We start from the raw sequence: 23033 nt of genomic DNA, 5'->3' as shown, positions 1-23033 counted from the left end.
GCAGTGAGGAGGAAGGTGTTAGATTACAGGAGGATAGAAACGGATTGGTCAGGTAGGCAGATCAGAGGCAGGTGGAATTAAACCCTGAGAAATGGGAGGGGATGCACTTTGGAAGAAGGAACAAGACAAGGGAGTACTCAGTGAATGACAGGACAGCAGGAAGCTCAGAGGAACAGAGGGATCTTGGGGTGTTTGTCCACAGACCCCTGGAGGTGGCAGGACATGGCAATACTATAATTAGGGTGGTATTCAGGGCAATTGTTTTTATCAGTTTTGGCATTTATCAATTATGACAGTGAGAGCTGCCACAGTGCGGCACTCCCTCAGCACTGACCCTCCGACATTGCGACACTCGCTCAGTACTGACCCTCCGACATTGCGACACTCCCTCAGCACTGACCCTCTGACATTGCGACACTCCCTCAGCACTGACCCTCTGACATTGCGACATTCCCTCAGCACTGACCCTCTGACATTGCGACACTCCCTCAGCACTGACCCTCCGACAGTGCGACATTCCCTCAGCACTGACCCTCTGACATTGCGACACTCCCTCAGCACTGACCCTCCGACAGTGCGACATTCCCTCAGCACTGACCCTCTGACAGTGCGGCACTCCCTCAGCACTAAACCCTCCGACAGTGCGACATTCCCTCAGCACTGATCTTCCGACAGTGCGGCACTCCCTCAGCACTGACCCTCCGACAGTGCGGCACTCCCTCAGCACTGACCCTCCGACAGTGCGGCACTCCCTCAGCACTGACCCTCTGACAGTGTGGCACTCCCTCAGCACTGACCCTCCTACACTGCGGCACTCCCTCAGTACTGATCCTCCGACAGTGCGGCACTCCCTCAGTACTGACCCTCCAACAGTGTGGCACTCCCTCAGCACTGACCCTCCTACACTGCGGCACTCCCTCAGTACTGATCCTCCGACAGTGCGGCACTCCCTCAGCACTGACCCTCCGACAGTGCGGCACTCCCTCAGCACTGACCCTCCTACACTGCGGCACTCCCTCAGTACTGATCCTCCGACAATGCGGCACTCCCTCAGCACTGACTCTCCGACAGTGCGGCACTCCCTCAGCACTGACCCTCCGACAGTGCGGCCCTCCCTCAGCACTGACCCTCTGACAGTGCGGCACTCCCTCAGCACTGACCCTCTGACAGTGCGGCACCCCCTCAGCACTGACCCTCCGACAGTGCGGCACTCCCTCAGCACTGACCCTCTGACAGTGCGGCACTCCCTCAGCACTGACCTTCCTACACTGCGGCACTCCCTCAGTACTGATCCTCCGACAGTGCGGCACTCCCTCAGCACTGACCCTCCGACAGTGCGGCACTCCCTCAGCACTGACCCTCCTACACTGCGGCACTCCCTCAGCACTGACCCTCCGACAGTGCGGCACTCCCTCAGCACTGACCCTCCGACAGTGCGGCACTCCCTCAGCACTGACCCTCTGACAGTGTGGCACTCCCTCAGCACTGACCCTCCGACAGTGCGGCACTCCCTCAGCACTGACCCTCGGACAGTGCGGCACTCGCTCAGCACTGACCCTCCGACAGTGCGGCACTCCCTCAACACTGACCCTCCGACAGTGCGGCACTCCCTCAGCACTGACCCTCCGACAGTGCGGCATTCCCTCAGCACTGACCCTCCGACAGTGCGGCACTCCCTCAGCACTGACCCTCCGACAGTGCGGCACTCCCTCAGCACTGACCCTCCGACAGTGCGGCACTCCCTCAGCACTGACCTCTGACAGTGCGGCACTCCCTCAGCACTGACCCTCCGACAGTGCGGCCCTCCCTCAGCACTGACCCTCCGACAGTGCGGCCCTCCCTCAGCACTGACCCTCTGACAGTACGACACTCCCTCAGCACTGACCCTCCGACAGTGCGGCACTCCCTCAGCACTGACTCTCCGACAGTGCGGCACTCCCTCAGCACTGACCCTCTGACAGTGCGGCACTCCCTCAGCACTGACCCTCCTACACTGCGGCACTCCCTCAGTACTGATCCTCCGACAGTGCGGCACTCCCTCAGCACTGACCCTCCGACAGTGCGGCACTCCCTCAGCACTGACCCTCCTACACTGCGGCACTCCCTCAGCACTGACCCTCCGACAGTGCGGCACTCCCTCAGCACTGACCCTCCGACAGTGCGGCACTCCCTCAGCACTGACTCTCCGACAGTGCGGCACTCCCTCAGCACTGACCCTCTGACAGTGCGGCACTCCCTCAGCACTGACCCTCCTACACTGCGGCACTCCCTCAGTACTGATCCTCCGACAGTGCGGCACTCCCTCAGCACTGACCCTCCGACAGTGCGGCACTCCCTCAGCACTGACCCTCCTACACTGCGGCACTCCCTCAGCACTGACCCTCCGACAGTGCGGCACTCCCTCAGCACTGACCCTCCGACAGTGCGGCACTCCCTCAGCACTGACCCTCTGACAGTGTGGCACTCCCTCAGCACTGACCCTCCGACAGTGCGGCACTCCCTCAGCACTGACCCTCGGACAGTGCGGCACTCGCTCAGCACTGACCCTCCGACAGTGCGGCACTCCCTCAACACTGACCCTCCGACAGTGCGGCACTCCCTCAGCACTGACCCTCCGACAGTGCGGCATTCCCTCAGCACTGACCCTCCGACAGTGCGGCACTCCCTCAGCACTGACCCTCCGACAGTGCGGCACTCCCTCAGCACTGACCCTCCGACAGTGCGGCACTCCCTCTGCACTGACCTCTGACAGTGCGGCACTCCCTCAGCACTGACCCTCCGACAGTGCGGCCCTCCCTCAGCACTGACCCTCCGACAGTGCGGCCCTCCCTCAGCACTGACCCTCTGACAGTACGACACTCCCTCAGCACTGACCCTCCGACAGTGCGGCACTCCCTCAGCACTGACCCTCTGACATTGCGACACTCCCTCAGCACTGACCCTCTGACATTGCGACATTCCCTCAGCACTGACCCTCTGACATTGCGACACTCCCTCAGCACTGACCCTCCGACAGTGCGACATTCCCTCAGCACTGACCCTCTGACATTGCGACACTCCCTCAGCACTGACCCTCCGACAGTGCGACATTCCCTCAGCACTGACCCTCTGACAGTGCGGCACTCCCTCAGCACTAAACCCTCCGACAGTGCGACATTCCCTCAGCACTGATCTTCCGACAGTGCGGCACTCCCTCAGCACTGACCCTCCGACAGTGCGGCACTCCCTCAGCACTGACCCTCCGACAGTGCGGCACTCCCTCAGCACTGACCCTCTGACAGTGTGGCACTCCCTCAGCACTGACCCTCCTACACTGCGGCACTCCCTCAGTACTGATCCTCCGACAGTGCGGCACTCCCTCAGTACTGACCCTCCAACAGTGTGGCACTCCCTCAGCACTGACCCTCCTACACTGCGGCACTCCCTCAGTACTGATCCTCCGACAGTGCGGCACTCCCTCAGCACTGACCCTCCGACAGTGCGGCACTCCCTCAGCACTGACCCTCCTACACTGCGGCACTCCCTCAGTACTGATCCTCCGACAATGCGGCACTCCCTCAGCACTGACTCTCCGACAGTGCGGCACTCCCTCAGCACTGACCCTCCGACAGTGCGGCCCTCCCTCAGCACTGACCCTCTGACAGTGCGGCACTCCCTCAGCACTGACCCTCTGACAGTGCGGCACCCCCTCAGCACTGACCCTCCGACAGTGCGGCACTCCCTCAGCACTGACCCTCTGACAGTGCGGCACTCCCTCAGCACTGACCCTCCTACACTGCGGCACTCCCTCAGTACTGATCCTCCGACAGTGCGGCACTCCCTCAGCACTGACCCTCCGACAGTGCGGCACTCCCTCAGCACTGACCCTCCTACACTGCGGCACTCCCTCAGCACTGACCCTCCGACAGTGCGGCACTCCCTCAGCACTGACCCTCCGACAGTGCGGCACTCCCTCAGCACTGACCCTCTGACAGTGTGGCACTCCCTCAGCACTGACCCTCCGACAGTGCGGCACTCCCTCAGCACTGACCCTCGGACAGTGCGGCACTCGCTCAGCACTGACCCTCCGACAGTGCGGCACTCCCTCAACACTGACCCTCCGACAGTGCGGCACTCCCTCAGCACTGACCCTCCGACAGTGCGGCATTCCCTCAGCACTGACCCTCCGACAGTGCGGCACTCCCTCAGCACTGACCCTCCGACAGTGCGGCACTCCCTCAGCACTGACCCTCCGACAGTGCGGCACTCCCTCAGCACTGACCTCTGACAGTGCGGCACTCCCTCAGCACTGACCCTCCGACAGTGCGGCCCTCCCTCAGCACTGACCCTCCGACAGTGCGGCCCTCCCTCAGCACTGACCCTCTGACAGTACGACACTCCCTCAGCACTGACCCTCCGACAGTGCGGCACTCCCTCAGCACTGACTCTCCGACAGTGCGGCACTCCCTCAGCACTGACCCTCTGACAGTGCGGCACTCCCTCAGCACTGACCCTCCTACACTGCGGCACTCCCTCAGTACTGATCCTCCGACAGTGCGGCACTCCCTCAGCACTGACCCTCCGACAGTGCGGCACTCCCTCAGCACTGACCCTCCTACACTGCGGCACTCCCTCAGCACTGACCCTCCGACAGTGCGGCACTCCCTCAGCACTGACCCTCCGACAGTGCGGCACTCCCTCAGCACTGACTCTCCGACAGTGCGGCACTCCCTCAGCACTGACCCTCTGACAGTGCGGCACTCCCTCAGCACTGACCCTCCTACACTGCGGCACTCCCTCAGCACTGACCCTCCGACAGTGCGGCACTCCCTCAGCACTGACCCTCCGACAGTGCGGCACTCCCTCAGCACTGACCCTCTGACAGTGTGGCACTCCCTCAGCACTGACCCTCCGACAGTGCGGCACTCCCTCAGCACTGACCCTCGGACAGTGCGGCACTCGCTCAGCACTGACCCTCCGACAGTGCGGCACTCCCTCAACACTGACCCTCCGACAGTGCGGCACTCCCTCAGCACTGACCCTCCGACAGTGCGGCATTCCCTCAGCACTGACCCTCCGACAGTGCGGCACTCCCTCAGCACTGACCCTCCGACAGTGCGGCACTCCCTCAGCACTGACCCTCCGACAGTGCGGCACTCCCTCTGCACTGACCTCTGACAGTGCGGCACTCCCTCAGCACTGACCCTCCGACAGTGCGGCCCTCCCTCAGCACTGACCCTCCGACAGTGCGGCCCTCCCTCAGCACTGACCCTCTGACAGTACGACACTCCCTCAGCACTGACCCTCCGACAGTGCGGCACTCCCTCAGCACTGACCCTCTGACAGTGCGGCACTCCCTCAGCACTGACCCTCCGACAGTGCGGCACTCCCTCAGCACTGACCCTCCGACAGTGCGGCACTCCCTCAGCACTGACCCTCTGACAGTGTGGCACTCCCTCAGCACTGACCCTCTGACAGTGCGGCACTCCCTCAGCACTGACCCTCTGACAGTGTGGCACTCCCTCAGCACTGACCCTTCGACAGTGTGGCACTCCCTCAGCACTGACAGTCTTTCTGTACTGCTGTGGGGTGTTAACCTGAGATGACTGTGTTGAAGTTGGCGATATGGGCCTTGAACCTGTGATGTTGTGTCTGTGGCAATATTCACACTGCACCCTGAGAGAAGTGGAGCCTGTGGAGCTGGCAGATGTTGGGGAGCAGACTGTGGGTTGTGTGTTCCTCTTCCAGGGGGTGTTGTCACTGCTCCTCTCTGCAGTCAGTGCAACTATTAACTCCCACTGTTCCCTTGCAGAGAATCTCTGCGTGAATTTCGGGATCTTATGGGCCATTTTGCTCTGCAGTGCGAGATGATCCTGAGTGACACCAGCCTGATGGATTCCTTAAAGGCAGAGCAGTTTGACCTTGCGCTGATTGACGCGTTCAATCCCTGCTCCTTCCTGGTGGCAGAAAAGCTCCAGGTCCACTTTGTGTCTGTCCACGGGGGCAACTTTGCGAATTGGTATCTGGCCGATCTCCCGAGTCCTGTGTCGTACATTCCTGCGTCACGCTCCATGCTGACTGATCAGATGGGATTCTGGGAGAGAGTGAAGAATTCCGCCATGTTCCTGGGTGCTTGGCTCACAGAGAGAATACTGTTTGCTCAGTTTGATCAGGTGATCAGGACATGCTTCCCAGTGGGATCACAGCCCACCCTCTCAGAGCTGTACCTGAAAGCTGAGCTATCAATCTATAACACTGATTTCACCCTGGATTTCCCAAGGCCACTGCTTCCGAATATGGTGTATGTTGGAGGTTTGCTTTCAAAACCAGCTAAACCACTACCCCAGGTAGGTGCGGCCATTACTCTCTTTCTGATTGATGGTCTCTCATTGCCTGTTCTCTCTGTCCAATCTCTCTGTCTATTCTCCTGCATTTTACAGCATAGCAAGAGTCCATTCAGCCCATAATGCTTATGGTGGTTCTCACTGAATATTATTGTCCTTGTAAGGCTGCATTTATTCCTTTTTCAAATAACTGTCTACTTTCCTCTTGAAATTCTGTCTCCCCCACACTCTCAGAGGCAGTACATCCCAGACCCTAACCCCTCGAGTGAACCACCCCCTCCCCCCACAATCTCAGGCAGTTCATTCCAGACCCTAACCCCTCGAGTGAACCACCCCCTCCCCCCCCCACACTCTCAGGCAGTACATCCCAGACCCTAACCCCTCGAGTGAACCTCCCCCTCCCCCCCCACACTCTCAGACAGTACATCCCAGACCCTAACCCCTCGAGTGAACCACCCCCTCCCCCCACAATCTCAGGCAGTTCATTCCAGACCCTAACCCCTCGAGTGAACCACCCCCTCCCCCCCCCACACTCTCAGGCAGTACATCCCAGACCCTAACCCCTCGAGTGAACCTCCCCCTCCCCCCACACTCTCAGACAGTACATCCCAGACCCTAACCCCTCGAGTGAACCTCCCCCTCCCCCACACTCTCAGACAGTACATCCCAGACCCTAACCCCTCGAGTGAACCACCCCCTCCCCCACACTCTCAGACAGTACATCCCAGACCCTAACCCCTCGAGTGAACCACCCCCTCCCCCACACTCTCAGACAGTACATCCCAGACCCTAACCCCTCGAGTGAACCACCCCCTCCCCCACACTCTCAGACAGTACATCCCAGACCCTAACCCCTCGAGTGAACCACCCCCTCCCCCACACTCTCAGACAGTACATCCCAGACCCTAACCCCTCCCCCCCACACTCTCAGACAGTACATCCCAGACCCTAACCCCTCCCCCCCACACTCTCAGACAGTACATCCCAGACCCTAACCCCTCCCCCCCACACTCTCAGACAGTACATCCCAGACCCTAACCCCTCCCCCCCACACTCTCAGACAGTACATCCCAGACCCTAACCCCTCCCCCCCACACTCTCAGACAGTACATCCCAGACCCTAACCCCTCCCCCCCACACTCTCAGACAGTACATCCCAGACCCTAACCCCTCGAGTGAACCACCCCCTCCCCCCACAATCTCAGGCAGTTCATTCCAGACCCTAACCCCTCGAGTGAACCACCCCCTCCCCCCCCCACACTCTCAGGCAGTACATCCCAGACCCTAACCCCTCGAGTGAACCTCCCCCTCCCCCCCCACACTCTCAGACAGTACATCCCAGACCCTAACCCCTCGAGTGAACCACCCCCTCCCCCCACAATCTCAGGCAGTTCATTCCAGACCCTAACCCCTCGAGTGAACCACCCCCTCCCCCCCCCACACTCTCAGGCAGTACATCCCAGACCCTAACCCCTCGAGTGAACCTCCCCCTCCCCCCACACTCTCAGACAGTACATCCCAGACCCTAACCCCTCGAGTGAACCTCCCCCACCCCCCACACTCTCAGACAGTACATCCCAGACCCTAACCCCTCGAGTGAACCTCCCCACCCCCCACACTCTCAGACAGTACATCCCAGACCCTCACCCCTCGAGTGAACCTCCCCTCCCCCCCACACTCTCAGGCAGTACATCCCAGACCCTAACCCCTCGAGTGACCCTCCCCCCTCCCCCACACTCTCAGGCAGTACATCCCAGACCCTAACCCCTCGAGTGACCCTCCCCCACCCCCCACACTCTCAGACAGTACATCCCAGACCCTAACCCCTCGAGTGACCCTCCCCCACCCCCCACACTCTCAGACAGTACATCCCAGACCCTAACCCCTCGAGTGACCCTCCCCCACCCCCCACACTCTCAGACAGTACATCCCAGACCCTAACCCCTCGAGTGAACCTCCCCACCCCCCACACTCTCAGACAGTACATCCCAGACCCTAACCCCTCGAGTGAACCTCCCCCTCCCCCCACACTCTCAGACAGTACATCCCAGACCCTAACCCCTCGAGTGAACCTCCCCCTCCCCCACACTCTCAGACAGTACATCCCAGACCCTAACCCCTCGAGTGAACCTCCCCCTCCCCCCACACTCTCAGACAGTACATCCCAGACCCTAACCCCTCGAGTGAACCTCCCCCTCCCCCACACTCTCAGACAGTACATCCCAGACCCTAACCCCTCGAGTGAACCTCCCCCTCCCCCCACACTCTCAGACAGTACATCCCAGACCCTAACCCCTCGAGTGAACCTCCCCCTCCCCCCACACTCTCAGACAGTACATCCCAGACCCTAACCCCTCGGGTGAACCTCCCCCCCCCCCCCACACCCTCAGACAGTACACTCCAGACCCTAACCCCTCCCCCCCACACCCTCAGACAGTACACCCCAGACCCTAACCCCTCGAGTGAACCTGCCTCCCCCACACTCTCAGACAGTACATCCCAGACCCTAACCCCTCGCTGCGAGAAAACGTTTTTTCTTACTCACCCTTGCTTCATTTGCAGATCACCTTTAATCTGTGCCATCTCGGTCTTGCTCATTTTCTGAGTGGAATCAGCTTCTCCCGATCTGTTCTGTCCAGCCCTGTCATCATGTTGAAAACCTCCATCAAATCTCCCTCTCAGCCTCCTCTCTCCAAGGGGAACAGTCCCAACTCCTTCAATCGATCCTCATCACTGAAGTTTCTCATTCCTGGAACCATTCCTGTAAACCACCCCCACACTTTCTCCGAACCACTCACATCTTCCCTATAACGTGGCCCCCACAACTGTCCCCAATCCTCCAGCTGGGGTCAAACAGGGTCTTGTACAAGTTCCCCATCACCTCCTCGCTCTTGTACTCTCTGCCCCTATTAATAAAGCTGAGGACACTGTGCTTTATTCCCTGCTGTCTCCATCTGTCCTGCCCCCTTCAATGATCTGTGCACATACACACCCAGCTCCCCCTGCCCCCCCTTTAGAATTGTACCCCCTTTTTTATATTGTCTTTCAGTGTTCTTCCAACCAAAGAGCATCACCTCACACTTCTCTGCATTGACCCTCATCTGCCACCTACCCACCCCCTCCACCAACTTGTCAGTGTCCTTTGGGAGTTCCACACTGCCCCCCCTCACAGTTTACAATCCTCCCAGGTTCAGTGTCAGCTACAAACATGGAGATTGTCCCCTGCACAGCAAGATCCCGATCATTAATACTGATCAGGAAAAGCCAGGGTCCCAATACCACCCCCTGGGGAACTCCAGGACAAACCCTCCTCCAGCCTGAACAATATCCATTGACTATTCCTCTCTGTTCCCTTTCACTTGGCCAGTTTTGTATCCACGTTGCTGCTGTCCCTTTTACTCCATGATCTAGAACTTTCCTCACAAGCCTGTTGGGTGGCACTGTGCCAAACACCTTCGGGAAATCCATGGGGGAGGCAAGTAGTGCTTTTGCTAGATTGTTAATCCAGAGAGCAAGGGAATTCCCTGGCCATGTGTTAAAATCCCACTGTGGCAGATGACGGAATTTCGAACCAATTTCAAAAAGAATTCCAATTCCAAGTCAAATGAATCATTAAAACCGTTGGTTTTGTTATAAAATTTATCCCTCATGCTCTTTAGGGAAGGAAACTGCCATCCTTACCTGGTCTGGTCTACATGTGACTCCAGACCCACAGCAATGTGGGTGACTCTGAAATGGCCTGAGTGAAACACCATTGTTTCAAACGCTGTGGAGTCCAAACAAAGAATGAAATTGGACACACAGATCTCCTGCCTTCACTCTAGAGCTGTACTAAACGGGACAGGCTTTGAACGACCATTCAAGACTGACCCTGCGAACATTCTGGCAATAGTACTGAAGAGTTCTGCTCCAGAGCTATCCCTCCCCCAGTGAAGCTGTCCCAATACAGTTACAACACTGACATCCACCTGACAATGTGGAAATTTGTCCGGGTTTGTTCTGTACATAAAAAGCTGTACAAATCTGACTCACAAAATCTCTGCCATGTATTATGGTTTTATCCACTTTCCTGTCCTTTCCCCTGATACCCTGTGACTGATCAAGAAACCCAGCCTTAAATATACACAAGGACTCTGCCCCCACAGCTCTCTGTGACAAAGAGTTACAAAGACTCATACCCTCTGAGAGAAAGGATCCATCCCCATCTCAGTCTGAAATTGGTGCCTGTTTATTCCGAGACTGTACCCTCTGGTCCTAGACTCTCCCATAAGGAGAAACATGTTCTCAGCATTGACTCTGACAAACCCCTTAGGAATCCTGGATGTTTCAGTGAGATCACCTCTCATTCGTCTAACCTCCAGGAAGGAGAGTCCCAATCTATTTAACCTTTGCTCATCAGACAGTCTCCCCCATACCAGGGATCATTCAGGTGAACCTCCTGTTAACTAAGCAAACTAGACATGTCAGACCAGCCATGATCCTGTTGAATGGTGGAACTGGCTGCTGGGTGGAATGGGCCTATTTCTCTTGGTCTGAATCACTGTCCCTTGATATTCAATGGTCTTATCATCCCTGAATCCCCAACTATCAACATCTAGGGACCTACCCCGATTGACAAGAAACTGAACAGGATTTGTCATAACAGCTACAAGAGCAGGTCAGAGGCTGGGAATGCTGCGGCAAGTAACTCCCCTCCTGACTCTCCAAACCCTGTCCACAAGGCACAAGTCAGGAGTGCGCTGGGACACTCCCCACTTGCCCTGGATGGGGGCAGCTCCAACAACATTCAAGAAGCTCAACACCATCCAGGATAAGGCAGCTCTTGATTGGCACCACATCCACAAACATCCCCTCCCTCCCCCACCGACCCTCAGTAGCAGCAGTGTGTACTATCTACAAGATGTACTGCAGAAATTCACCAAAGATCCTCAGACAGCACCTTCCAAACCCACCACCACTTCCATCTAGAAGGACAAGGGCAGCAGGTACATGGGAACACCACCCCCTGCAAGTTCCCCTCCAAGCCCCTCACCATCCTGACTTGGAAATATATCACCGTTCCTTCAGTGTCACTGGGTCAGAATCCTGGAATTCCCTCCCTTAGGGCATTGTGGGTCACCCTACAGCACATGGACTGCAGCGGGTCAAGAAGTCAGCTCACCCCCCACCTTCTCAAGGGGCAACTAGGGACGGGCAATAAATACTGCACCCAGCCAGTGACGCCCACATTCTACAACTGAATAAAACAACATACTAATGAAGCTCGATTTTCACTTGGCATTTTTTGTGTTGACTTTTGCTCTCATTAGGAACTGGAAGATATTATATCGACAGTGGGTGACGAAGGCTTTGTGATGGTGACTTTCGGGTCGATGCTTGCCTCTGTCACCCAGCAGGTGGTGCTGGAGGAGCTCAATGCTGCTTTCTCACGGATCCCACAGCTGGTTATCTGGAGGCATCTACACAGTCATTGGCCAAGTGAAGTCCTTCCTGCCCCTAATGTCAAGCTGGTGGATTGGCTGCCTCAGAATGACCTGCTCGGTGAGATATTGCAATCAGAGTCCAGTCCGTACAGGGCTTCTTGGCTAAAAGTTATTATTATTGTTGTTTTGGTTGGGGAACAAATTGCATCCAGGAAGCTTGGAGATGGCAAAATAACGTTTCTTCTAATGGTTGTTTCTTAAGATGTATTTGAAGGGCTTTTCAAGGACTTTTTTTGTCAGTATCTCCTTTGTTAGATGATGTGGTCATGCAGTGACTGTATGTTCTGTATGTCTGTTGGTCTTGGACAATCACAGACACAGTCTCAGAATCACTCATCAATATCCTCAATAATGACCATCTCTCCATTCTCCATTCTATGTGTCAAAGGATGCATTTTACACACAACGCTCCCAAATTGGAGTGACATTCAGCTCATCACCTCAGGCTGCACTGGAGCTGGGACCCAGTAAGACTGAGACACTCTCTCGCCTCTGGGTGACATACTGCAGAGCTGAGGGTGAAGGGAGGGAAGCTTAACCACCTTCAGGGGTCTGTGGACAAACACCCCAAGATCCCTCTATTCCTCTGAGCTTCCTGCTGTCCTGTCATTCACTGAGTACTCCCTTGTCTTGTTCCTTCTTCCAAAGTGCATCCCCTCCCATTTCTCAGGGTTTAATTCCATCTGCCTCTGATCTGCCTACCTGACCAATCCGTTTCTATCCTCCTGTAATCTAACACCTTCCTCCTCACTGCCAACCACCCGGCCAATCTTCGTGTCATCCACAAACTTACTTCCCATCCCTCCCACATTCCCATCTCCATTGTTTATGAAGATCACAAACAATAAGGGACCCAGCAGTGATCCCTGTGGGACACCACTGCACCCCGGGCTCCAGTCACACAAACAGCCTCCTGCCACCACCCTCTGTCTCCTGACACTAAGCCAGCTTTGGGTCCATCTTGCCCAGTGACCCTGGATCCCATGAGCTTTTACCTTCTGTATCCGTTTCCCGTGTGAGACCTTGTCAAAGGCCTTGCTGAGATCCAGATAAACTACATCAACTGCCCTCCCCTCACCTACACACGTGGTCACCTCCTCAAAACACTCCACCAGATTTGTCAGGCGTGACCTCCCTCTGACAAAGCCACACTGACTATCCCTGATCAAACCTTACCTCCCCAAAGGGACATTAATTCTTTCCTTCAGAAATTTGTCCAACAGTTTCCCTAACATTTTTATGTAATTCCTTGATTGATCCTCACCACCCTCTCTGTAAAATGGAGCCACATTAACTATTCCCCAGTCCTCTGGCTTCTCCCCTTCAGCCAGAGGGGAATTAAACATTTGGGACAGGGTCCCTGTAACCTCTTCCCTCATCACTCACAGCTGCTTGGGATACACACATCCAGACCTGAGGATTTATCTGCTGTTAAACCCACAAAAACTCCTCACTGCTGATGTCCCACTGCTCAAGAACTGCACATTCCGTCTTCCCAAAGTCCGAATCTATATCCTGCCCCATGAGGGAGGCCAGATGTGAAGGATTTATTTCCACTTTACCAGTATCCTCCAGCTCCGTGAACAGAATTCTTCCGAATGTAGGAACAAATTCCTGCAGATGCTGGAATCTGTCCTGCAAACAACAAATTCTGGAGATCACATTGAGTCAGGCAGCTTCATGGGGAGAGAGAGCAAATTAACGTTTCCTGATGGCTGTTCATCAGAGCTAACATGACATTCCACCAGCTCTGACCTCCAGCATATTTTGTTTTCAGTTCTGCCCCTTAGTGAGTATTGAGTTGAGAATGAAAGATGTGCCAATGGAGTTGGAAAGTCCCTTTGTGATACAGTAACAATGGACTGCTTTCAAACAATGTGATGTTCAGTCTTTGTGTGTGCTAGGTCACCCTAAGGTTCGTCTCTTGGTGACCCATGGTGGCCTGAACAGTCTGATGGAAGCGGTTTACCATGGCGTGCCAGTGATTGGAATCCCACTGTTTGGAGATCAGTTCGATAACATGATGAGAGTAGAAGCAAAGGGCTTTGGTTTGACCGTCCAAGTCAACCAGCTGCAGGCACTAAGCAATGCCATAGCAACGGTTACCGGAGACAAGAGGTACGTACCACTTTGTAAGAGTGCGTTGAAGCTTCATGTGTACATCGCTCCTGTAATTGTCTGCCCAAAGAGCTGCAATGTGAACCAGAGAGGCTCTGGGATTGTGTTCTCTGTGTTACTTAGTTCCACATCCATGAGGGTGCTCCTTGGAAGGTTTGAGTTATAAGGAGAGGTTGGGCAGGCTGGGAGTGTCGGAGACTGAGGGGTGACCTCATAGAGGTCCAGAAAAGCATTAGAGGTATAAAGAAGGTAAATGGCTGACATTGTTTCCCCCTGCTAGGGACGTGGATGGGATAGGTATGGAGGGTATGGACCAAATGCAGGCATTTAATTGTGAAAGCTGGGCAGCATGGGCTAGTTGGGCCGAAGGGCCTGTTTCTGTGCTGTTGAGCTCTACAATTCCATCTGGCAGTTCTTCGCTTACTATGGGACATGGAGATTAAGGTGGATCACTCATCCCTTCTAGCCTAGACACAGTGGATCAAGTGATGCTCTTCCAATGCCCAAATTTTGAGCTGATTAATTTGGGCAGTGTTTAGTTCTGTGTTTCAGACGCTCTTCTACCTCTAATCAGTCGAGTCAGCATCCTGTACCTCAGGAGCTGGTCATCACTGCTCTCCAGCTGGGAATGTGGCTTTAGCAGCAATGACCATGGATGAGGTTTTCTCTCAGGCTTCAAGTGTCCCATAGACCCAGGTGGACAGAGAGAGAGAGAGAGAGAGAGTGTGTGAGAGACAGACAGAGGGAGAGAGAGAGAGAGGGAGACAGGGAGAGAGTGTGTGTGAGAGACAGAGAGAGAGAGGGAGACAGGGAGAGAGTGTGTGTGAGAGACAGACAGAGGGAGAGAGAGAGGGGGAGACAGGGAGAGAGTGTGTGTGAGAGACAGAGAGAGGAAGACAGGGAGAGAGACAGAATTGAATGATTTGAATTGAATTTATTGTCACGAGTACCGAGGCACAGTGAAAAGCTTTGTCTTGTGAGCAATACAGGTAGATCACAGAGTTAAGTCGCACAGATAGTAAATAATAGGTAAACAGCAGCAAAAACAACAACACAGGTACAGGCAAATGTTAAGAGTTTGTGAGTCCATTCAATATCCAAGGGTAGAGGTTGTAGAAAAACATTGCCAGGGTGGGATGGATCTTTGAGAATGTTGGAGACCTTTCCTTGACAGTGGGCCTGGTAGATGGATTCTATAGATGGGAGGTTGGCCTTTGTGATTGTCCGGGCCGAGTTCACCACTCTCTGTAACCGTCTCCGATCCTGAATGGTACAAGATCACTACCTGGAATGCCATACCAGGTAGTGATACACCCAGACAGAATGCTCTCGGTGGCACACCTATAAAAGAGAGAGAGAGACAGAGAAAGACACACAGAGGGAGAGAAAGACAGACAGAGAGACACACAGAGGGAGACATACAGACAGAGAGAGAGAGACAGACAGACAGACAAAGAGATAGATAGTTTTTTTTAGTTTCAATAATGGAAGAAAATGGAATAATGTTTTTCTTTCCATCAGGTACAAGGCTTCAGCAATGACTCTAAGTCATTTGCATCGCTCACACCCATTCCCCCCTCGCCAACGCTTGCTGCGATGGGTGGAATATATTGTGGAGCATGGAGGGAGTCACCTTCGAACGTATGGCTTACAGCAGCCCTGGTACCAACGCTACCTCCTGGATGTCATTCTGTTCTCCCTGGTGATGGTTTCGATGATGATTTACATTGTAATCAAGTTGCTGAAGTTTGCAGTGGGCCGTCTGCGCAGTGGAGGGAAATCAAAAGTAGCTTGAAGTGACTTGATCACTGACCAATGAACATTGTTCAGAATCTTGGAACAACATTTGTATTTCTTTTTGATGGTATTTTATCGTGCACTGTGATCATGTAAGGAACTGTAATGGACTATGTTTAATTTTTATGGTATGGCTGATTGAAATTAGATTACATCTTAGATTAGATTAGATTACATTACAGTGTGGAAACAGGCCCTTCGGCCCAACAAGTCCACACCGACCCGCCGAAGCGCAACCCACCCCTACCCCTACATTTACCCCTTACCTAACACTACGGGCAATTTAACATGGCCAATTCACCTAACCTGCACATCTTTGGACTGTGGGAGGAAACCGGAGCACCCGGAGGAAACCCACGCAGACACGGGGAGAATGTGCAAACGCCACACAGTCAGTCGCCTGAGGCAGGAATTGAACCCGGGTCTCTGGCGCTGTGAGGCAGCAGTGCTAACCACTGTGCCACCGTGCCACCCACGGTGAATTCCTTACCCGGGAACACTCAGTGGATTGTAATACCTGACTCCGTTGCAATTTAGGGAGGTGAACAATTTGAAAGTTTTCTGGGAAATGCATAAATTGACCTGAGAATTGTTACAACACGGAGGTGTACCCCTCTGTTACTAAAACCCAAACACCCAGAAAAGTTCACCTCAACTCATAATCTGTTACAATATGAGTGGCTAGGAACTTGGCAAATTCCACTATTTAAAGAAAATAACATCAATTTATTTTTTAGCTCTAAAAGTGAACATTAAGCAACTATCCACAACTCTAAGCTCCCCCTTCCTCTTAACTGCTTATTATCTGCCTCCAACTCTATAATAACATGCTGTTCCAATTAGACACTTATTAAAATTGTATCAACTTAGTTTCAAAGCCACACAGCTGCTGTCACCTTCTGTGTCTTCCTTCTTCCAGCTGAAGGTCTCCCTGGCTCGTCTTCTTTATTTTTACAGCGAGTATGTTTCATGTGAAAAGGTGCCCTTTGATAGAGAGCATTCCCTAATTTCTTGGGTCTCTCTTGGTGGTTGCTCTGTCTCCGATTTTCAAACGCCTGCACCTTTATATCCCCAACGTCGGATCGTCTCATTTGTTTGATGTTGTCAAAACAGTAAACGCTAAAACCTGTGCAGTAGTTAATACTGCTTTTAAATTCTCAAATGCCTCCTGGCATTGTTCTGTCTAATGAAACTCTGTGTTTGTCTTTAGTAAATCTTTTAGCAGTGCTGCCACGCTGCTGAAGCTTGGAACAAACTCCCAGTAGAATCTAAGTAGTCCCAAAAACTGAAGCACCTCTTTCTTCGAGGATAGTTGTGGAAATTCCTCGATGGCCTTCGTCTTTGAGTTCCTTCAGGTCAACCTTCCATGACCGATGTTATGTCCCAAGAACCTCACCTCTGCCTTCACGAATTCTGTTTTCTTTAAGTTTATTCCCAGTTTTGCTTCGTGTAATTGTTCAAAGAGCTCTGCCAACTGTACCATATGATCTTTCCATGACTTGCCAAAGGTCATCATCCAGCCACAACTCTGTTCATGAGTATTTGGAATGTGGCTGGTGTGTTCATCATTCCAAAGGGCATCTCTTTGAATTGATATAGCCCATTGGGGTTACAAACACAGAAGCTTCTTTCGCTTTCTCGAATAAAGGAACCTGCCAGTAACCATGCAGTAACTGCAACTTCGTGATGTAAGTGGCTGGACCAACCTTCTCAATACAGTCTCCCAATCTCGGTATTGGATAGGATTACATTCCATTACAGTGTGGAAACAGGCCCTTCAGCCCAACAAGTCCACACCGACCCGCCGAAGCGCAACCCACCCATACCCCTACATTTACCCCTTACCTAACACTACACCCATACCCCTACATTTACCCCTTGCCTAACACTATGGGCAATTTAGCATGTCCAATTCACCTGACCAGCACATCTTTGGACTGTGGGAGGAAACCGGAGCACCCGGAGGAAACCCACGCAGACACTGGGAGAACGTGCAAACTCCACACAGACAGTCGCCTGAGGTGGGAACTGAACCCGGGTCTATAGGCACTGTGAGGCAGCAGTGCTAGCCACAGTGCTGCCCACTCAGGAGTCTGAGTTTGTTACGGCGTTGACTTTCTGATAGTCCACACAAAATTGTTGAGTCCCGTCAGGTTCAGGAAGGAACATGATTGCCAAACTCTGACTCGGTTCGATGATATCTTCATTCAGCACCACATCCACTTCCTTCTGGAGCGTGTGGCTATGACAGAGGATGTCTTTAAATGGTTAAAGGTGGATAAATCCCCAGGACCTGATCAGGTGTACCCGAGAACTCTGTGATTGTTGGGCCTCTTGCTGAGATATTTGTATCATCGATAGTCACAGGTGAGGTGCCGGAAGACTGGAGGTTGGCAAACGTGGTGCCATTGTTTAAGGAGGGCAGTAAAGACAAGCCAGGGAACTACAGACCGGTGAGCCTGACCTCAGTGGTAGGCAAGTTGTTGGAGGGAATCCTGAGGGACAGGATGTATTTGGAAAGGCAAGGACTGATTTGGGATAGTCAACATGGCTTTGTGAGTGGGAAATCATGTCTCACAAACTTGATTGAGTTTTTTGATGAAGTAACAAAGAGGATTGATGAGGGCAGAGCAGTAGATGTGATCTATATGGACTTCAGTAAGGCGTTCGACAAGGTTCCCCATGGGAGACTGATTAACAAGGTTAGATCTCGTGGAATACAGGGAGAACTAGCCATTTGGATACAGAACTGGCTCAAAGGTAGAAGACAGAGGGTGGTGGTGGAGGGTTGTTTTTCAGACTGGAGGCCTGTGACCAGTGGAGTGCCACAAGGATCAGTGCTGGGTCCTCTACTTTTTGTCTTTTACATAAATGATTTGGATGCGAGCATAAGAGGTACAGTTAGTATGTTTGCAGATGACACCAAAATTGGAGGTGTAGTGGACAGCGAAGAGGGTTACCTCAGATTACAACAGGATCTGGACCAGATGGGCCTTTGGGCTGAGAAGTGGCAGATGGAGTTTAATTCAGATAAATGTGAGGTGCTGAATTTTGGGAAAGCAAATCTTAGCAGGACTTATACACTTAATGGTAAGGTCCTAGGGAGGGTTGCTGAACAAAGCGACCTTGGAGTCGCAGGTAGATAGGATAGTGAAGAAGGCGTTTGGTATGCTTTCCTTTATTGGTCAGAGTATTGAGTACAGGAGTTGGGAGGGCATGTTGCGGCTGTACAGGACATTGGTTAGGCCATTGTTGGATTATTGCGTGCAATTCTGGTCTCCTATCTATCGGAAAGATGTTGTGAAACTTGAAAGGGTTCAGAAAAGATTTACAAGGATGTTGCCAGGGTTGGAGGATCTGAGCTATAGGGAGAGGCTGAACAGGCTGGGGCTGTTTTCCCTGGAGTGTCGGAGGCTGAGGGGTGACCTTATAGAGGTTTACAAAATTATGAGGGGCATAAATAGAATAAATAGGCAAAGTCTTTTCCCTGGGGTTGGGGAGTCCAGAACTAGAGGGCATAGGTTTAGGATGAGAGGGGTAAGATATAAAAGAGACCTAAGGGGCAACGTTTTCACGCAGAGGGTGGTGCATGTATGGAATGAGCTGCCAGAGGATGTGGTGGAGGCTGGTACAATTGCAACATTTAAGAGGCATTTGGATGGATATATGAATAGGAAGGGTTTGGAGGGATATGGGCCAGGTGCTGGCAGGTGGGACTAGATTGGGTTGGCATGGACGGGTTGGACCGAAGGGACTGTTTCCATGCTGTACATCTCTATGACTCTTTGACAGTATTACGGTGGCAGAAAGGATGTTTGAGGACTTGTCTACTGAGGTAGTTGGGCTAAGATTAGAAACAGGGAAGGAGAGGTCACCCTATTGGGAGTTTCCGAATAGTTCCAGAGATATAGAGGAAAGGATTGCACAGATGATTCTGGATAGGAGCGAAAGTAACAGGATAGTTGTTATGGGGGCTTTGGTGAGCACTTTGGTGATAGGCACCACAATTCGGTTCTGTTTACTTTATCGATGGAAAGGGATAGGTATATACTGCAGAGCAAGAGTTACAGCTAGGGGGAAGGCAATTGTGATTAGGCAGGATTTAGGATGCATAGGATGGGGAAGGAGACTGTAGGGGGTGGGCACAATTGAAATATGGAGCTTATACAAAGAACAAATACTGCGTGTCCTTGATAAGTATGTACCTGTCAGGCAGGGAGGAAGTGGTCCAGTGAGGGAACCATGGTTTACTAAGGAAGTTGAATCCCTCTTCAAGAGGAAGAAGAAGGTTTATGTTAGGATGAAGGGCGCTTGAGAGTTACAAGTTAGTTTGGAAAGACCTAAAGAGAGATCTAAGAAGAGACAGGAGGGGACATGAGAAGTCGTTGGCAGGTATGATCAAGAAAAACCTAAGAGGCATATCAGGAATAAAAGAATGACAAGAGTAAGATTAGGGCCAATCAAGGACAGTAGTGGGAAGTTGTGCATGGAGCCAGAGGAGAGAGGAGAAGCGCTAAATGAATACTTTTCATCAGTATTCATTGGGCGGCACGGTGGCACAGTGGTTAGCACTGCTGCCTCACAGCGCCAGAGACCCGGGTTCAATTCCCGCCTCTGGCGACTGACTGTGTGGAGTTTGCACGTTCTCCCTGTGTCTGCGTGGGTTTCCTCCGGATGCTCCGGTTTCCTCCCACAGTCCAAAGATGTGCAGGTCAGGTGAATTGGCCATGCTAAATTGCTCGTAGTGTTAGGTAAGGGGTAAATGTAGGGGTATGGGTGGGTTGCGCTTTGGCGGGTCGGTGTGGACTTGTTGGGTCAAAGGGCCTGTTTCCACACTGTAATGTAATCTAATCTATTCACACGGAAAAAGACAATTTGGTCGAGGAGGATACTGAGATACTGGCCACCTGATTGGATGGGATTGAGGTTCACAAGGAGGAGGTGTCAGCAATTCTAGAAAGTGTGAATACAGATAAGTCCCCTGGGCCGGATGGGATTTATCCTGGGATTCTCTGGGAAGCTAGTGAGGAGATTGCCGAGCCTTTGGCTTTGATCCTTATGTCGTTGTTGTCTACAGGAATAGTGCCAGAAGACTGGAGGATAGCAAATGTGGTTCCCCTGTTCAAGAAGGGGAGTAGAGCCAACCCTGGTAATTATAGACCAGTGAGCCTTCCTTCGGTTGTTGGTAAAGTGTTGGAAAAGGTTATAAGAGGTAGGATTTATAATCATCGACAGAGGAATCAGTTGATTAGAGATAGTCAGCACAGTTTTGTGAAGGGTAGGTCGTGCCTCACAAACCTTACTGAGTTCTTTGAGAAGGTGACCAAGCAGGTAGATGAGAGTAAACCGGTTGATGTGGTGTATATGGATTTCAGCAAGGTGTTCGATAAGGTTCCCCACAGTAGGCTATTGTACAAAATGCGGAGGAATGGGATTGTGGGAGATATAGCAGTTTGGATCGGTAATTAGCTTGCTGAAAGAAGACAGAGGGTGGTGGTTGATGGGAAATGTTCATCCTGGAGCTCAGTTACTAGTGGTGTACCGCAAGGATCTGTTTTGGGTCTACTGCTGTTTGTCATTTTCATAAATGACCTGGATGAGGGCGTAGAAGGGTGGGGTAGTAAATTTGCGGATGACATGAAGGTCAGTGGAGTTGTGGATCATATTGAAGGATGTTGTAGGTTACAGAGGGACATAGATAAGCTGCAGAGCTGGTCTGAGAGGTGGCAAATGGAGTTTAATGCGGAAAAGTGTGAGGTGATTCACTTTGGAAGGAGTAACAGGAATGAAGTGTACTGGGCTAATGGTAAGATTCTTGATAGTGTAGATGAGCAGAGAGATCTCGGTGTCCATGTACATAGATCCCTGAAAGTTGCCACCCAGGTTGATTGGGTTGTTAAGAAGGCATACCATGTGTTAGCTTTTATTGTTAGAGGGATTTGAGTTTCAGAGCTATGTGGTCATGCTGCAGGTGTACAAAACTCTGGTGCAGCCACACTTGGAGTATTGCGTACAGTTCTGATCACCGCATTATAGGAAGAATGTGAAAGCTTTGGAAAGGGTGCAGAGGGGATTTACCAGGATGTTGACTGGTATGGAGGGAAGGTCTTATAAGGAAAGGATGAGGTACTTGAGGCTATTTTCATTTGAGAGAAGAAGGTTGAGAGGTGTTAGATGGGGTGGACAGTGAGAGCCTTTTTCCTCGGATGGCTAGCACCATGGGACATAGCTTTAAATTGAGGGGTGACAAGATATAGGACAAATGTCAGAGGCATTTTCTTTACTCAGAGAATGCACTCACCAACTTTAAGAGGATTTAAATGGTCATTGGATAAACATATGGATGATAATGGAGTAGTGTAGATTAGATAGGCTTCAGATTGGTTCCACAGGGCAGCGCAACATCGAGGGCTGAAGGGCCTGTACTGTGCTGGAATGTTCAATATTCTAAATCTGTGGAGTGTTGTTTTATTGGAACAGCATTCCCTCCTTCCACCTCATGCACAATAGTATTAGTCCTCCCCATCTTATTCCTGCATATGTCCTTGTACTGCTGCAACAAACCTTTCAGCTGGGTTCTTTGGTCCTGAGACAGACAGTTCACTAACCTAGCCCACTCCTCAAAGACGTCCTCATTATTTAATGTATTTTGAGGCACATCAAACTCCATGACGTCTGGATTTGATTTCTCACTCTGTGGGGCAGTAACTAACACCTGTTTCTACAGTTCCCTGTCTCTAAGGTTTCAACATATCCACATGACGTACCTGATAGGGTTTCTTTCCATCCGCCATCTTTACCAGACAGTCTTTCTCAATTTGATAGGGACCACTAAACCTGTCTTGGAACCAATCTCCTACCACTCATAACAACACTAATATGTCATCCCCCTGGGAAAACACCTGAATTTTATAGTTTTTAATCTGCCAAATTCTTCATTCTATACTGTGCCCTCTTCAGGTGCGGTTTAGCTAACTCACTTACCTGCTTTAAACTCTCCCTCACCTCAGATACATAATCCAAATGTGAGATCTCCAACTTCAGTCCCGTTAATTTCTCTTTACTTAATTTCAAACGGCCTCTCACTTCATGGCCGAATATTAATTCAAAGGGAATAAACTGAGTCAATTCATTTGGGGCGTCTCTAATGGCAAACAATATGAATGAGATACCTTTACCCCAGTCATTCGGGTAATCCTGACAGTACGCTCTTAACATGGTCTTCAGGGTCTGATGCCACCTTACCAGAGCTCCCTGGGATTCAGGACGGTACTCTCCTAGTTTGAAGGCCTCTATGCCTGAGTTATCCATG

General features: G+C 52.2%; 1 protein-coding gene across 1 annotated transcript in view; it reads left to right on the top strand.

The window, feature by feature from the left end:
- The window catches only part of LOC122548109 (UDP-glycosyltransferase 3A1-like), a 43429-nt gene extending 26827 nt beyond the window's left edge, over nt 1–16602 (top strand). Inside the window, exons 5-8 of the mRNA XM_087975259.1 lie at nt 5792–6326; nt 11633–11864; nt 13711–13924; nt 15446–16602. Of these exons, the coding sequence (XP_087831385.1) occupies nt 5792–6326; nt 11633–11864; nt 13711–13924; nt 15446–15719 (1255 nt within the window). The 3' untranslated portion in view covers nt 15720–16602. The remainder of the gene's footprint in view (nt 1–5791; nt 6327–11632; nt 11865–13710; nt 13925–15445) is intronic.
- The last annotated feature ends 6431 nt before the right edge of the window (nt 16603–23033 follow it).

Source organism: Chiloscyllium plagiosum, unplaced genomic scaffold, assembly GCF_037043375.1.
Source record: "Chiloscyllium plagiosum isolate Xiang-an unplaced genomic scaffold, Cpla_swu_hap1 HiC_scaffold_2, whole genome shotgun sequence".
Classification (NCBI taxonomy): Eukaryota; Metazoa; Chordata; class Chondrichthyes; order Orectolobiformes; family Hemiscylliidae; genus Chiloscyllium; species Chiloscyllium plagiosum.
The sequence above is the reverse complement of the archived record's forward strand: the minus strand, read 5'-3'. Positions and strand labels throughout refer to the sequence as shown.